Source organism: Capsella rubella, unplaced genomic scaffold (genome assembly GCF_000375325.1).
Source record: "Capsella rubella cultivar Monte Gargano unplaced genomic scaffold, Caprub1_0 scaffold_5, whole genome shotgun sequence".
NCBI classification, from domain to species: Eukaryota; Viridiplantae; Streptophyta; class Magnoliopsida; order Brassicales; family Brassicaceae; genus Capsella; species Capsella rubella.
Window position 1 is genome coordinate 7,969,338 of NW_006238919.1, and position 16,106 is coordinate 7,985,443.

The window sequence follows — 16,106 nt, forward strand, 5'->3', positions numbered from 1 at the left end:
ATGACTTAGTCGTTAATGTTTCCCTAACTAAGAAGCAGCAAGAATAACACGTATATATTCATAAACCCAAATGTGGCCAAAACAAAGAGAAACTCAACGAGCAAGAAGAAGAAGAAGAAGAGAAGTTTCCTACAACACCATAGACGATCACAGGTAAGGTCGATGTAGTTTGTTGAAGAATCATTCGGTTCCACGGTTCTGCTCGCGAATCGGGTTTCTCACAACAGAGCCAGTACCAGAGTTAACGGAAACAAAGCCATTTCTTCTGCACAAAGCAAAAGAGAGGCAAAACAAAACCTGAGTTAAGCGGAGAGAATTCTGCTTTATCGATGAATGAACAAATCACATCTCGAAAAAAGAAAGTACCTTTTTGGATCGCGGGGTTTGAGATTTACGTTTGTGATGTTGGTTGTTGGTTTTTTGTGGTTCTTCAACTCTTGGAGGTGTAACGATACTCTCAGGTCCAGCGACAGCGGTTTTCTTAGTCTTCTTGTCATCACGAGCGTTGTTGAAAATAACAGTGAATCCTTGTGCTGATGCAGGATTAGTCGCGTCCCATTCCCCAAATTTTGGCAATTGTCTCCCTCCTCTATTACCCTACAAACCCGCAATAACAAAATTGTTCATGCAGAGAATTCAGAAACATTTATCGCACAAATTCAAGACAAACAAAAACAAAAAAAAAGACAAAGATGAATCAGAATACGATAAAAAGAAATAAAGATATGAAATTGTTATTACCGTAGCCATCTTGGATATTAGAACAGAGGATGTCCTGATATCAAAACAGAGGATTTCGTATAGGAAATACAAGAACAATTAAGAGAAACGTGATGATGATGATGATGATCTGGGAACAAGGAGAGATGAAAATGTAATATAGAAGAAGAAGAGAGGAGAAGAGGTCGTCGTTTGAAAACAAAAACCAAATCTCCTTTTTTTTTTCATAAAAGCTCTCTCTCTCTCTGACTCTCACCTTTCTTTCTTTCTTCCTTCCCGCGGCTTTCCCCAACAGAAATACCTATATTTAATTCATGTAACTTTTATTTTTAAGAAAAGAAAAGGAAAAAAAAAAAGTCATTTTAGAGCAAAAGACTAAAACAAATCGTGGAGCATGCCAAAAGTTCTTGCCTTTTCCACCTACTCTCTATTCAATAATATTGTTATTATTTTGGCAAATGTTACATTGCCTCTAATTAGTTGAACAAAATAGAGACAATGTATTATGGTTTTATTCAAATGTGGATTTATCTATATATGATAAAATAAGTATTAAAAAGAAAAGAATTGCAAAATTCTAATTAATCCATGTTAAAGTTTTGAGGTTGGACGTAGGCTATATAGCTCAGTTTTAGTCTTTAACTAAATAGTCTAGAATATAAAAAAAATGTGTCTACCTAGGTTGTGTGGGCTATTAGTTTTACTATATGGCGTTCTAAGATGGTTGGCGTTCAACTTCGTCAACTTATAATAATTTGCATTTCATGAAGATGTTAGAACTTTTCAACTTAATACCAAAGACGCCAATGTGGATGTAGTGGGAACATATATGACTTAACGTATCAGCTTAATTAAAAGACTGTTGAGAATATACATGTTACTTATAATTTATATGCGAAATCAAAGTTTCTTTTTTGGGGCCATACAATATTATATGATTTTCGATTGATAAGTTCTTTTCCACTTTTGTCTCCAACTGCAATGACCTAATATCCATGATTGAAAACTATTCCTTCCCTGATTGGTTTATTTTTGCAGTAGTGAGAACTCTTTTGTTGAACCTTTAAAAAGGTCTCGTCTCGATAACTTTGATAAAATGGAGTTTGATGCGAAGAAATTTAAAACAAGATGCATGCCTAACAGCGTAATTGAGGCATAACATAAAAGCAATGAACCTAAAACCATTTTTTTGATTTGTTTACCTATGCCCATAATAAGAGTCATTCGATGTTATATAGCAAATTAATTTGCAAGAGCTAATGAAACTCCAACGATCGAGATAGATAAACTCAGAAAATGAATATAAATTTTAGAAAAACTTGTATCAAAGTCGATTTTGAATGAACAAATAAACTTATAAACTACTAGTGAAGATGTGCCAACCTTTCAAGTAAATCAACATGAAGAAGCTAACCCATTTATGTCGGTCATGAATACTTGGTGTTGGTGATATCACTATCTAGTCCGTTTAATTTAGTATCTCGGAGTTTACTTGAAAGGTTGGCATATTATTATTATACTCCTTCTATTTCACGACGAATGTCATTTGAGAGTTTTATTTTTGGTTCATAAAAAATGTCATTTTAATTTTTTAATGTATTTTTACACTAAATTTCTTTTTTATCCTTAATTTAAAACAAATTAAATCCATAAATCACTTATTAAATAGGAACATAGGTGTATATTTTAATGTTTTCTTAATTTGTGTGAAATGTGTTAAAATGACATTTTTTGTGAAATGGAGAGAGTATTTCTCTAGTGACACCAAATTAATGTAAACACTTAAATGTCTATTTTAGTATAAACCAATTAATTTTGAAAGAAACCACAATATGATATAGAGTTACAAAATTTAAATATTCTCTCATAACTCATAAGATATCTTATGCCAATATATAAAATGAAAACACTTCGGTGAGACCTTTAATAAATAAAAGAATCATTAACTCATGTTGTAAAAAAGAAATAAGCAATTACTACTACTGATCTATGACCCCCCTCGAGAATGTAAAACAAAACACTGCATGGATCTAACACCGACAGTGGCGTCATGGTCTTAAATGCTCCATTGTTATTTCCAAATCTGAATTGGTTCGAACCTCCATGCTTAGTAACTAGTTACAAAAGTACTGGCCAAATTACACTAGTAAAAGACTTTACAAGATTAGACAATGCCTTAACGTCAAACAAGGAACTCTCTAGATTTCTCTTCTCCCTTTGACATAGCTATTATTATCATTGACCTAATATCTTCAACTTTAAAACAAAATTTGCAACAAGATTAATGGGCTCGCATTTACTGCATACTTTGCACAGAACACGAGTAGGTTATGAGTCCTTGTCCTTATGTATGGTGGTCACTAAGAAAATAAATTATGATGGCAAAATGTAACCGACCAATATGAGGAAAAAGATGGTCCAACATGTATGTATATGGTTTCTTATTATGCGATAATAGGTAAATAGCATCAACAATATGATATTAGAATTGTCTTTTAGTACATTGTTTATAGCTATAACTATCATATTAGCATCAAAATATAATTGAGACTATGTTTTCTTTTAACTTCTTCTTTTTGTTACAAAAAATCAAAATATAAATGAGACTAATGAACGTCTTATATAAGTATTACAATCATTGTCATGATACAATTATAGGTATGTAACGTAACAAAACAAAACACTACCACATATAATGTGAAATGACAAAGAAAACATACAATTTTGGTTATGTAAAGAACAATTTTACCTTAAATATGTATAGTTAGATGTATGCTAAACCGACCATGCATGGAGTACATTTTTCAATCGCCGAACTTATTAGCTGCCACACGATTGCGAGAGAATGAACATGAGATAAGATGGCTGAGATATTAAATGGCTAACTAGTAACTAAAGATCTCTCCACAGCCAACTACATTAACCACCTCTCCATGCCTCACCTACTTTATCTCCTATTTACACCTCGTGTTTCTTCTTTCTTTTTTTGTTTGTTTTATAATATCCAATAGTATGTCTTCCCATATTACTGTGTATTATAATTCATATTGTATTATTACCGTATAACTGAATAGGTCCAATGCCTATGTATAGTGCGATGATCGTTTTTAACATCGTTGTCACTAGTTAAATCTTCTGTCTCATTTTCACAATTTGTATTTAAAACCTCAACTATTATGGGTTTATAATATATAAACATAAACAAAACAAAACAAAACATCATCTTTGTGAAAAACAAAAAAAAAAAGTTATTAAAAATCAGTCATATATACTAGAACATATATATGTAAAAATAGACCACATACAAAGATTTATCGCTCCACAAAAATAAAATCATCCAATCTAATTCCCAAATATCTGTGGGGTTTAAGATTACTCTTGCTCTATTCTTTTTGTTCTTTGTTAAAAATACAATGGCCACAATTTTTATCCAAGGCTACAAATGGTTCCTCTGAAAGTTATAAGGGCTAATAAAAATACCAAAAATGACTATATTTTTTATTTGGTACATATGTATATAGCTTAAATAAATTCTTCAATCTTCACAATAATAATAATAAATTAAATTTTTATTTAATACTTATTTTTATTTAATACTTTGGATCTCATCTACCAGAAATTTTGTTGAAATTAAATACTGTACACAAGTTACATATATATTTTGTTTTATTTGCTCTCAATGCATTATCACCACTGTATACACAACACACACGACCATTCTCCTAAAACCTCTAATTTCCAAATCTCACTTCCTTCCACAATGCCTTCCTCCATCTCTCTCCTCCTCACAACCGCCGTGATCCTCCTCTTCTCCACCATCTCCGCGGCGTTGCAACCAGTTCCTAACGTCCACCGTCCATTCACCAAAATCTACGCCTTCGGTGATTCTTTCACCGACACCGGAAACTCACGCTCCGGCGAAGGACCAGCCGGATTCGGACACTTGTCAAGTCCTCCGTACGGTATGACATACTTCCGACGGCCAACGAACCGTTACACCGACGGCCGTCTCACCATCGACTTCGTGGCACAGTCTATGAACTTACCGTTTCTGCCACCGTACCTTGGCTTAAGATCAACCAACGGTAGTAACAACGGCACAGCTACGGACGCTCACGGAGTTAACTTCGCCGTCTCCGGAGCGACGGTGATAAAACACGCGTTTTTCGTGAAGAACAATCTAACGCTTGACATGACTCCTCAGTCTATAGAAACAGAGCTTGGCTGGTTCGACAAGTACTTAGAGACACTTGGAACGGATCAGAAGGTTTCTTTGTTTAAAGATTCTCTCTTTTGGATCGGAGAAATCGGAGTTAACGATTATGCATACACCCTTGGATCTACTGTGACAAGTGATACCATTAGAGAACTTAGCATTTCAACATTTACAAGGTTTTTGGAGGTAATCTTGAATTAATTAATCTTCTCTCTGTTACATATAACTAAACATGTAATTTGCATTTTTGGCTGGTCATGATACTGAAGTGATTCAACCGATTATAGACAGAGCAAGAAGTCCGTGAACATGTACCTAGTTAACCTGACCGGTTTGGTTTTTTTTGTTATGTTTCGTTAATAACGTTTTTGAATCATATAATTATAACTGCAGACATTGTTGAAGAAAGGTGTGAAATATATGTTGGTACAAGGACATCCAGCAACTGGATGCTTGACGTTAGCAATGTCATTAGCCGCAGAAGATGATCGAGACAGTCTAGGATGTGTGCAGAGTGCCAATAACCAAAGTTACACTCACAATCTTGCTCTTCAATCCAAACTTAAACAACTTAGGTCAGTTCTTTTTAAAAAAAAAAAATATACTACTCTGGTTTATACATATGCGAGCAAAAATATATAAGTTTGCATATATGTTATAGGGTTACTAATTCTAAGATTTAAATTATTTGGATGTTTTTGTTTTTGTTTTTATTTTATGGTAATCGTAGGACGTTAGTAAACACATAGACTCATCTAAATTCGTGAAAAAAACACCCTTAAATGATATAATTAAGATTGCATTTTATAAGAACATCAAAATTTGCTGCGAAGTGAAAATTTATTGAACATCAGTGTCATAAGTTTCAAGGTGATTTGATAGGTAAGAGGAAACAAACCTCTCGTGTTTTTGTACTTTACATTTGAAAATTTAAAGACCTGACAAAAGTTTTGACAATCGTGCATTATCTTTAATAGTATGGTACTATAATACTACTTGCTCTCCTCTATATTATGTTCGTTGAATAAAGAAGGAAAGGATATATAATTAAACAATCAAACCAAACTTCTGTTTCTAATGATGGTTATGTAATATATTGCAGGATTAAGTATCCGACAGCCACAATAGTCTACGCAGATTACTGGAACGCGTACCGTGCGGTGATTCAAAACCCTGGCAAGTACGGCATCACCGAGAAGTTCAAGGCTTGCTGTGGAACTGGAGAGCCTTATAACTTTCAAGTGTTCCAGACGTGTGGGTCGGCTGCAGCTACGGCGTGTAAGGATCCGAGTCAATACATCAACTGGGATGGAGTGCACTTGACCGAGGCCATGTATAAGGTCATGGCCGATATGTTCCTCGGCGGCTCTTTCACTCGTCCTAGATTTAGTAACTTGTTGATCAAGAAACTAAACAGTTTGTAAAATAATTATGGGCCTAACGAGTATACTATAAACCTTTTGTTTTGATCTCAAGATTTTTTTTTTTCCGAATGTAGTATACTCTTTTAATGTCACAAAAGTTCTAAATAGCGTTGTTTAAACTATCTCATTATATGATCTTTACAGTTAAAATCTTTTACAACAAGGAGTAACAGTTGTTCAAGACTTTAAATTAATTAACAATCTTTATAGCCCATTTTTCGCTAAATCTTTATTTAATTTTTATCTTTTACTCGATGTTTAGCATAACTCATTTCATTATATGAACTAAAATACAACCGATCGGATTATATATTTCCTCTACTTCTAGTTAGATAGCCCTTAAAGCTTAGTAAAATTAGACATACTAGTTTCTTAAAGATTTTATCTTAACTTTTCATTTTGCTCATTTTTTGTGTGTGTTTTTTTTCATTTTTTGTGTGTTTCTCATGATTCTATACAAAAACGATATCATTGATGATGATCACTTTGGAATATTTGCTTGTATCGACATCTAATTGAGTGGCTAACACATTTTTCAATTCTGTAAATTATAATTGATTTGTGAGCAATTTTCGAAAGCGTTCAATTTTTATATAATAAGATTATTTAAAGAAAAATTTGCATATTTAATAACATAAACTTGTAAATACAACTTTTAAGAATTCCATCAAATTGTAATTCTTCCCCAAATCAGAGTTAGATCAAAATCAAACATTGCTCATCAAAAACATTGTCGTATGCTTCCCACACAAAAAAAAAAAAAATATAAAAAATTAAACGACGACGTTTGACACTTCTTCCTAAAATTTTCTAGTTTTTGAGAGTCTGTCTACTACAGACGAATTCTAGTTTCGCTCTCCCCAGAGTTTTTCTTCTTCCATGGCCGAAGCGACTAAGCACGAGAGAAATCTTCAGAAAATTTTGCTCGAAAAGGTAGCAGAAGCCATCTCTACAATTTCTGATGCGAAGCACGTCGACCAGGTGATCTCCGCTATTCATTCCGTCGCCGTTCTTCTCTTCCCGGTCGATCCATCTTTGTTTTCCGGTAATCGACAGTCACTTGTTCAATCTACTCTAACCTCACTCCCTTTATCCATTCAAAAAGTTTAGATTTTGAGCTGTTTTGTTGTTATGCAACTTAATTGATTCCTTCCCCTTCCATTAAAATTGCAGGGAGTATTGGTGACAAGTACAGAGAAAGGGTTTGTATTTTTGGAAATTTGAAAAAAAATCCACATTTTTACTTGGTTCAGGAACCTGTGGTTTACTTATGATTCTGTATTTGGTCGCCACACAGGTCTGTAGCTCCGTAGTTCCTTCTGCAGATGAGAGAAATGATTGGTCGCAGACGTTCTACAGAGGAGTTGCGTTTCCAACGTTTGCTCGGGTTTTGTTACTTGGTGCGTTTATATCTAATCCACATCTTCTTGATCGTGTTTGGCCCTTGTTGATTTGAGTTGTTTTCTTGATCGAATTTGGATGTTATGTTCAACTAATTCTTGTTTTATTGCAGATGTTGCTTCGGATTGGCTGTCTTGTTTCCCTATTTCAGTGCAGAAACATTTGTATGATGTGTTCTTCTTAGATGGACATGTTATCGAGGTTGTTCAGGTCTTGGTTCCTTTCCTACGTCATGTGGAAAATGGTGGCTTTGATGATAATTCTGTCCAGACTAATGTGGAAAGGTACTCTAAAACACACTTCTGTTTTGGCTATTTCCTTTGGTTCTTTTCCATTGAGTTTCTGTCATCATCTTTTTTTGCTTCATAATTTTTTTGCACCCGTGAGCAAAGTTATTTGAGTCACATTTAGGCGTGTTCTGAATATATCTCTCAGGAGTAACAATTTTAGTTCGAATCTACTAGACAATTTGAAGATGTAGACAGTAACACTTACTTAATGGCCCAGGCGGCAATTTTTGACAGTCTATCTGCATACAAGTCTCTGTCCAGTGATATATTTTTAGTGTAGCTAATGTACATGCTACTATTAGTGTAGTCTTAGCCTGTGGTGATATAATTTTGCTTGTAATGACAGATTGCTTATATTGTGTTTGCTCGAACATGCTGGAGTGCTCAAGATAACAAAGGAAATTGGTGATAGTTATCAAGGAGATGTTTCTAAGAATGGAAGTCTCAAGCCTTTGTTATCGAGGCTATCACAGATCTTGACCTCCATTCCTGATAAAGCACGGTTAAAAGCCCCACCATTACTTTCTTCTCAGTATCCTTTTCTATATGAATACAGACTCTAGCACCTTCAATTTGATGTATGTTAGCCTCCCTAAAGTAACCATATTCCCTTTATTATTACTTATTTATTTCATTGAGGTCAATGTTTATCTTTTACATGAGTCATAAAGCTTGTACTTCAAGCACATTACCAGTCAGCTTCTAAAAATATTGGATAACCGAGCTTCCTGCACTGAGGCCAATAGCACAGTTATTGTTTTATCATTTGTCGGGGAAATATTTTCCCGCATCTGTCGACGCGGATTATCAGGTATATATGCTCTTAGTATTACACTTCTCATCTCACTGTGTTGTTCAATAATTAATAGCTCTATGTTGTCGTTTTTGAGTGTTGTGAATTACCATGGACTTCCTTGTATTCATTATCTGTCCCCTGTAATAGGAAGTTGTAAGAATGTCGATCTGATCCTCGTGATAGACAGGAAAAGGAGAGGTTGTGCCAGAATATATCTACCTTGTACTCTGTTATTGACTGATAAGCTCTAGATGGTGTGATGATGTTTTTTTATTGAAATTTATTTTCGTGACACAAATCATGATGTATTTGAGATTGGTTTTTTTTTAATCTGCAGATTTGCTGTTAAGTGAAGTAACACCTCATGTGTTAGCTCATGTTAGGAGATTAATAAACTCAAAGATGGGTTCTATTGAGATGGAAACATTTCAGTTGGACCCTACTCCCCAGATTTGGTCGAAAGCTATGGAAGCAGTGACAGATCCGTATGCTGTTGAGAAAATGGCTGAACAACTTTTACATCAGCTATATGCTGAGCATGCAAGTGATGTTGAAGCTTTCTGGACTATTTGGACTTTGTTTCATCGCAATGTAATACATCAAGCATCAGTGAGGCAAGTAAAATGAATTCTACGGCAGCTTAATTCTTTTTTAGATACCCCTTTTTCTTCGATTATTTCCATCTTAATGATGTAATATAATGCGATTCGACCAGAAGTGACAATGGAACTGGAACTACTGATTTTTTTCTTTTCAAGGGAAACGATTCGCTGTGTATTGGTTTTCCCATTTCAGTCTATATGCAAATAACTTTGTGTAATTTTTTTTTCAGGTCCATATTTGTAGACAAATTTTTGCTTTGGAAAGTATTTCCTATACGTTGTCTGCGATGGATCTTACAGTTTTCAGTTCTTGAGTGCCCACCGGTTACTAATACACTTGCTAAAGGTGATGTCATGCAAGGACTGCTTGAAACAACCCAGCGACTAGCCTCAGTTTGGTCAAAAGGGGAGTTTCTGCAGTCCGTCCCGTTGGAGCAGCAAGCTTGTATCCTCTTCTGGCTTTTAAATTTGATTTATGCCTATGGATAGAACACTACTTGATAGGGTTTTTATTTTATTTTATCAATAGTTAGATGGTGAAGCAATATTTTAACCTTCCTGTTACTAGTTTAGACTTCTGTTTCCCGTAACAAAGATGCTGCAGATATAACTGCAGCTCTTGGGCTTTGCCTAGAGAACGTGTCAAGAGAGGAACTAGATAGAACGAAGGATGCAATGCACAGTATTCTTCAAGGAGTTAGCTGTACAAATTTTGCTTTTGGTATCTTTGGTAAAGAAATTAAACGCTTTTGTGGTCTTATTTCTCGTTCTTACTGTTGCCAACAGGTAGACTGGAGAACCCAGGAGATCTGGTACGGAAAATGGCTAGCTCTATCGCCTTTGTGTTCTCTAAAGTAATTGACCCGAAGAATCCTCTGTACCTTGATGATTCATTCACTGGGAATGCAATTGACTGGGAATTTGGATTGCATGTGGGAGGGGTCCCATCAATCACAACTACAATGGAAAATGAAGATGGTGAAACCAATACATCAGCCTCCTTAACTGAAGTAAATGGCTCTAGCCGCAGAGATAAGGAAAAGAAAAATCGCAAGAGCAGGAACATTTCAGAATTTGTATTGGCTGATCCTGATGAAATAGTTGATTTGGCTACCTTAAACTGTGAAACAGAGAGTGATAAAGATGATGGTGATGATACAAGTGTCAGCTCTGATAATTCAAGTGTCACTTCTTTGGAACCATATGATCTATTAGATGATGACAAGGATTTGGGGAAACAATTTACGCATTTGGTCGATGTGGTTGGAGCTCTTCGGAAAACTGATGATGCTATTGGGGTATGACATTAAATCTTGTCACTATAACTACAAAGAGAATTGTCTGCAACATTAAATCTTCACACTATAAGATAGTAATTTTTATGGATATTTTGTGTTGCAGATGGAGAAAGCTATATATGTTGCAGAGAAACTTGTGCGAGCATCACCTGATGAACTGACTCATATAGCTGGTGATCTTGCTCGAACTCTTGTACAGGTTCGCTGCTCTGATATAACAATTGAAGGTGAAGAAGATTCAGCAGAAGAGAAGCGGCAAAGAGCTCTAATTGCATTGCTTGTGACCTGTCCATTTGAATCCCTTGAAACTCTTAACAATATATTGTATTCGCCTAATGTAGATGTAAGTCAGCGCATAATGATACTAGATGTCATGGCTGAAGCAGCTCGGGAGCTTGCTAATTCCAAGACCCTGAAACCTAAACACGATTCAAGGGGACCTCTGATATCAAATATGTCAGATCCTCAACCCTGGTATTTGCCTAGCAATGCGAGTACCCCATGGAAAAAGGTCTCCGAGACAGGATCTTTTCATCTGAATTGGGCAAATCGATTTGAGAGAGAGCTACAGTCAAAACCGGGACAGACGAAGAAAGGAAAAAGTCGAAGGTGGAGCCTCAAATCAGCAGACAGAGATCAAAACAGTACTGACTGGTCTCAGAATAGATTTCCACTATATGCAGCAGCATTTATGCTTCCAGCCATGAAAGAGTTTGACAAGAAACGACATGGTGTTGACTTACTTGGCAGGGACTTTGTTGTCCTTGGGAAACTTGTTCATATGCTCGGCGTCTGTATGCAATGTGCATCAATGCATCCAGAAGCATCTGCATTAGCTATCTCTCTTCTAGATATGTTGCAACGAAGGTGCGTCATCATTTTTTATCTTCTTGATCTTATATTCCAGCTTTTGTATATATACTGAATATTTGTGTACTTAACCAACTCAATACAGGGAAGTATGCACTCACCCAGAAGCATATGTTCGAAGAGCGGTCCTTTTTGCAGCCTCTTCTGTTTTGGTCGCTCTTCACCCGTCTTACATAGTGGCAACCTTGGTTGAAGGAAATCTTGATCTTTCCAGAGCTCTTGAATGGATCAGAACGTGGGCTCTTCAAATAGCTGACTCAGACATAGACCGAGACTGTTACACGGTAAGTCATACATTCTCCCATGGGCCAGCCCAGATATTATTAGATATTGATAGCTAAAGGAAATAAAGAGTTTGGGGTTTCTGATTAGTGATTGAAACAATTTAGCTTATGTGTTGTGCTGTGTTGCGTTATGCTGTGTTAGATGGCTTTGTCATGTCTCCAACTTCATGCTGAGATGGCTCTTCAAACTTCCCGAGCTTTAGAATCAACCGGTGGAAGTAGCGGCAGCAGCATTGGACCGATGAACATAAGTCTACCTTCTAATATTTCTAAGCTGACATCAATCAAACTCCCTTCTTCAAATGTTCATCTCTAGAAATTGCAGTCTCATTAATTTGGCTGTAATTGCTTCTGTAAAGTAACATTTCTTCACTAAAGAACTCATGTGTAAATCGATTTTTTATATCTATTACAAAATTTTGAGATTTGATAAGTGAGTGGCATTGTTCCTGATTAGTGATTAAAGAGCCAGGTACCAAATTGAATTTTCTATATTAAGAGTGAAGAAAAACAGAGTAACAAATCTGATTCGGCAGCTGAAGATTATTCAACTTGGGTAACGAATACAGGTGCTAGAAATTGACACTTTCATCTTCGAAGGTTCAGAAAATTTCCATTCATATTTCTATACTAATCAATGATCCAAGGAAAAAGAATCAATTGGTTGCCGCTAAACATCACTAACAACAGGCAACCCCGGGGAAAAAACAAAGCAACAGTTTGATAGATAAATCAGAGAACACGTAAAAAGAAAGATTTCTACGCATAGAAGAAGACAACTCTTAGATTCCTCCTAATGAAGTTTGATAATCCATACCAACTAGTAACTTAGTCAGAATTTCTTTTAGCCTTTTGAATCTTTCCAAGTTTATCTTCTCATATTCCAAGCTGTACCCAATCTTCTGCGCTCTGCTGATGTGTTAACGCCATTAGAAGAAGTTATCACTTTAGTCAATGAATGGTCCCCAAAGAATGAAGTTTGTCACAGAACTCTTCCAAGTCTTTATGGCTAAACCAGTCCTCTTTCATCTGCAAATTATACGCGAATCCCGGGGAGGCATTTCAAGATCCACCAAACACAAAAAGCCACGGACCGTGAACAAGGACAAATGTTTATTGAATGATAAACTTACAAAATATGGCATATCATCGACGTTGAATTTCTCAGGGGCATCTTCTATAAACCGTTGGATGTAGTAGAGGACAAAGCTCCCACATTCCACATCATTTGTCTGCTGCGGAACCTGCAATAAGTCGATCCAATTCTGAGATATAAGAATCAAGAAAAATATATAACTTGGTAGATACACTCAATTACCAATGGCACATGGAGTGGGATTTCATCAACCAATCTTGGGTCTTCAGTTCTTCCCTCGGTTTTATACATGTCCAACACAAACCTGAAATCAAAAAATATGTATAAACATATCATCACATGAGCCTTTACATTCTTCTTTGCTGGTGATTGAAAAAGAACAAGAGAGAGTACTCACTTTCTTATATCTGGTTCAAGCCGCTGCGAAGAGTCAGTTGTTTGTAGTGAATCAAGAAACAACATGCAAGTGTTATCGGAATCAAGATCCTCCCCAAAATTGCAAAAGATCAACAATGTCCAATGGCTCCTGAGGAAATTAGAAGAAAAAAAAAATAGTCAAAAAACAGTTGCATTACCAAAACCATTTCAAGGACATATATAGGCAAAATAAACTTACCAGTAGACGATAGGAAGAAAAACATATTTCTTCGAGAAGATCTGCCTAGTCTTGATGGAATCGAAAACACTGCTTCTAATCTTATGGTTTTCGCTTTTGTACATACTGAACCATAAACAATCTAAGTAGACAAAAGAGTTCTTTTTCTCATCCGAGAAGCCACTCCATACATCCCTATTCACATCACTCAAAAACGTAAGTAAACCAATTAGAAAGAAGCAGAAAAAGAAAAGAAAAACACACACAAATAAGCACAAATCCTTATTTTTAAGAGTAAAAAGAGATATTGCTTACTCTAAGTAACCTACAAATGCTTTGGAATTAAGTTTTTTCCGTAGCTTGGAAACTAAAAACTTGCACTTGATTCTTCGTTTAGACCTTCCACGGCGTATGCATTCATCATAGAAACAAGGAGCAGTTGATTCGAATATCTTCAACTCCTTGGCTCGCTTCGGTTTTGGAAGACGTTTATTCACAACAGCAATATGCTTCCAACATGACCTGTGGTGTAAGAACTCATCTTCCTCACAATCTGTAAAATTATAGACAACCTTGATCAAACTTGAGAGTAAGCCTCTTACAAAGCCAGAACCAAAACTGAACCCAAAAACTTCACAAACTAGACAAAATCAGAACTAATAAGTATATATACATTTCAAGAAAATCTCAAAATTTAAGCCAATGCTCTGAAATGTTTCAGTTGATATACAATTCACTAAACCAATCATAAATACACGATTCACGTTTTCTAAGCCAAATTTAGTAGCATTAACAGTCTCATCACTTACAAAAAAAAATGATACAAACCAATTTCTAAGATAAAATCCGAATCCCCCAAAACCCTAATCCCCAAAATTGCGTAAACCAAGGAAATCAGAAATCTTTTAAAATTTTGAATAATTAAAAAAAAAATCGAGGCTGAGAGATTGAAATTAGATTACCATCAATAATAGTAACACGTCCAGGACTCGTGACGTATCTACTGTTTTTGACACGATTACTTCGTCTTCTTGACATTGCGATCGAATACAAAAAAAAAAAAATTGGATTGAGCTCTCTCTCTCTCAGTGTATCTCTTCTTCTCTTGCTCCTATTTTTTCCCTCTTCTCTTCGTTCTCTTGTTAAAACTTTTATTTATTTATTTTAGTTTCGAGTTTAATATAGCAGAACGATTACGTAAAGGCTCTTTTACCCGTTGATTTTACTTACTTTGTTCTAAGTCAATGATTCAATGGTTAAGATGACTTTGTGTCGCTTTGGTTTCTGTTCTGCATCCTTCATTTTAAGTTTTGTAGAAAATATTTTAAAATAGCAGTTTTGGGCTGAAAGGCCCAATATAATAGGATTTATATGGGCCGATATTGGTCTGACCCGAAATGATCTTCCCTGGGAACGGTTCCCGCTCTTTCTTGTCGATCGAGGCGCCAAATCAAAAGAAGAAAACTTAGATTTCAAGTGGGCGAAGACGAACTCAGATCTAACTGAATCCGAGAGAGAGATGTTTGGGAGGCTGAGACCGCCGCCATCTTCGCCGGACTCTCTGGAAAGATATCCGGCGAAGATCATCAAAGACGATCCTCTCTCCGTCTACGGTACTTATTCACATCCTTTCCAATTTCCAGATTCACAGCATTTGATTTTGATTAACCCTCGATTTCAAAATCATTCCTAGGTTTTAGATGTTCTTGAGATTTGGAACTAATTTTATATCAAAGGGATCTAGGTTTTTGATTGATCTTTGGTTTCTTCTGATGGCGTTGTAGAGACAACACTGTTAAAGCTTAAGCAAGGATCGAAACTAGAGACTTCATTAGAAGAAACAGAAGGTGAGGAGAATCTGTCATTATCATCACCATCGTCTCAGGTCTTCTCTTCGGATACACAATCAGGAGATACTCATGATGCAATGGCTGTAGACTCGTGTGAGAGCTCGAAACAGTTAAAGAACAAGAACCCATCTGTACTGTCCATGTTTTGCAAGTACAAGAATCAAGCTCAACCACGAAACATCAAGGCAGATACTCGAGAGTGATTGTGTAATTGTAAACACACATATCTCAAATTCATGTGTATTGTACTTGATTATGTACAATCTAACCAGACAACTATTATGTCTTGTAAGGATTCTATAGAAAATATGTATCTTTTTCGTCTTCTGTTACCTTTTTTAAGGATGTAATCAAATCAAATCGAAAACACTTGCTATGGTCTCAATCTTGGAACTAAGGCATGCCACGATATCAGATTTGACAGATTACTACATTTCTCATGATTTCGTCTTGAACAAAAACAAAGTTCAAATCCATTTAATCCCATGCTTAAATTAACACATTTCTAAACACTTTCTCAACCATGTGTAGCTGTTTTCTAAATCACTCCATACAATGATCTGTATCCAAGCTTGTTGATAATATTGATCAGTTATAAACATTTGGGGTCCAAATCGAATGTTTGAATATATATGAGGGTTCATCCATAACTAAACCTTATGAA

At 35.7% G+C, this 16,106-nt stretch overlaps 5 protein-coding genes across 6 annotated transcripts; 3 read left to right on the forward strand and 2 right to left on the reverse strand.

The window, feature by feature from the left end:
• Positions 1–32: 32 nt before the first annotated feature.
• On the reverse strand, positions 33–902 carry LOC17884744 (RPM1-interacting protein 4). The gene is made up of 3 exons (XM_006290329.2): positions 742–902; positions 367–597; positions 33–265 (listed from the first exon to the last, which is right to left on the reverse strand). The coding sequence occupies exons 1-3, from the start codon at positions 748–750 to the stop codon at positions 242–244; spliced, it is 264 nt and encodes an 87-aa protein (XP_006290391.1). The 5' UTR covers positions 751–902; the 3' UTR covers positions 33–241.
• A 3,493-nt stretch (positions 903–4,395) lies between these two features.
• On the forward strand, positions 4,396–6,485 carry LOC17885037 (GDSL esterase/lipase At3g48460). Its single transcript, XM_006291170.2, has 3 exons — positions 4,396–5,122; positions 5,330–5,511; positions 6,039–6,485. Exons 1-3 carry the CDS (start codon positions 4,400–4,402, stop codon positions 6,358–6,360), a joined length of 1,227 nt encoding a protein of 408 aa, XP_006291232.1. The 5' UTR covers positions 4,396–4,399; the 3' UTR covers positions 6,361–6,485.
• A 716-nt stretch (positions 6,486–7,201) lies between these two features.
• On the forward strand, positions 7,202–12,334 carry LOC17886529 (telomere length regulation protein TEL2 homolog). The gene is made up of 13 exons (XM_006290483.2): positions 7,202–7,405; positions 7,534–7,562; positions 7,658–7,760; positions 7,874–8,045; positions 8,398–8,583; positions 8,723–8,862; positions 9,185–9,461; positions 9,680–9,894; positions 10,054–10,152; positions 10,236–10,747; positions 10,851–11,614; positions 11,703–11,901; positions 12,044–12,334. The coding sequence occupies exons 1-13, from the start codon at positions 7,240–7,242 to the stop codon at positions 12,215–12,217; spliced, it is 3,036 nt and encodes a 1,011-aa protein (XP_006290545.1). The 5' UTR covers positions 7,202–7,239; the 3' UTR covers positions 12,218–12,334.
• Positions 12,335–12,494: 160 nt separating this feature from the next.
• LOC17887392 (probable ubiquitin-like-specific protease 2A) lies at positions 12,495–14,708 on the reverse strand. 2 transcript variants are annotated; one of them, XM_006291393.2, is made up of 7 exons: positions 14,555–14,708; positions 13,908–14,145; positions 13,614–13,787; positions 13,395–13,523; positions 13,220–13,301; positions 13,035–13,145; positions 12,495–12,930 (listed from the first exon to the last, which is right to left on the reverse strand). In XM_006291393.2, exons 1-7 carry the CDS (start codon positions 14,628–14,630, stop codon positions 12,853–12,855), a joined length of 888 nt encoding a protein of 295 aa, XP_006291455.2. In that variant the 5' UTR covers positions 14,631–14,708; the 3' UTR covers positions 12,495–12,852. The 2 variants fall into 2 exon arrangements, with proteins under 2 accessions (XP_006291455.2, XP_023638656.1); XM_023782888.1 differs by having other exon boundaries at positions 13,614–13,799.
• Positions 14,709–15,057: 349 nt separating this feature from the next.
• LOC17885356 lies at positions 15,058–15,827 on the forward strand. The gene is made up of 2 exons (XM_006291993.2): positions 15,058–15,205; positions 15,377–15,827. Exons 1-2 carry the CDS (start codon positions 15,112–15,114, stop codon positions 15,643–15,645), a joined length of 363 nt encoding a protein of 120 aa, XP_006292055.1. The 5' UTR covers positions 15,058–15,111; the 3' UTR covers positions 15,646–15,827.
• Positions 15,828–16,106: the final 279 nt, after the last annotated feature.

Bases quoted from the DNA above. Each gene is read 5' to 3' on its own strand.
- LOC17887392 (XM_023782888.1), bottom strand. From the start codon at position 14,630: ATGTCAAGAAGACGAAGTAATCGTGTCAAAAACAGTAGATACGTCACG. The intron at 13,524-13,613 runs GTAAGTTTATTT...TAATTTCCTCAG, and splicing joins TTTCTTCCTATCGTCTACTG to GAGCCATTGGACATTGTTGA. The intron at 13,146-13,219 runs GTAATTGAGTGT...GACTTATTGCAG, and splicing joins TCCCACTCCATGTGCCATTG to GTTCCGCAGCAGACAAATGA.
- LOC17886529 (XM_006290483.2), top strand. From the start codon at position 7,240: ATGGCCGAAGCGACTAAGCACGAGAGAAATCTTCAGAAAATTTTGCTC. The intron at 8,046-8,397 runs GTACTCTAAAAC...TTGTAATGACAG, and splicing joins GTCCAGACTAATGTGGAAAG to ATTGCTTATATTGTGTTTGC. The intron at 8,863-9,184 runs GTATATATGCTC...TTTAATCTGCAG, and splicing joins CTGTCGACGCGGATTATCAG to ATTTGCTGTTAAGTGAAGTA.
- LOC17884744 (XM_006290329.2), bottom strand. The intron at 266-366 runs GTACTTTCTTTT...TGCTTTGTGCAG, and splicing joins AAACCCCGCGATCCAAAAAG to AAGAAATGGCTTTGTTTCCG.
- LOC17885037 (XM_006291170.2), top strand. From the start codon at position 4,400: ATGCATTATCACCACTGTATACACAACACACACGACCATTCTCCTAAA. The intron at 5,123-5,329 runs GTAATCTTGAAT...TTATAACTGCAG, and splicing joins CATTTACAAGGTTTTTGGAG to ACATTGTTGAAGAAAGGTGT. The intron at 5,512-6,038 runs GTCAGTTCTTTT...AATATATTGCAG, and splicing joins TCCAAACTTAAACAACTTAG to GATTAAGTATCCGACAGCCA.
- LOC17885356 (XM_006291993.2), top strand. From the start codon at position 15,112: ATGTTTGGGAGGCTGAGACCGCCGCCATCTTCGCCGGACTCTCTGGAA. The intron at 15,206-15,376 runs GTACTTATTCAC...ATGGCGTTGTAG, and splicing joins CGATCCTCTCTCCGTCTACG to AGACAACACTGTTAAAGCTT.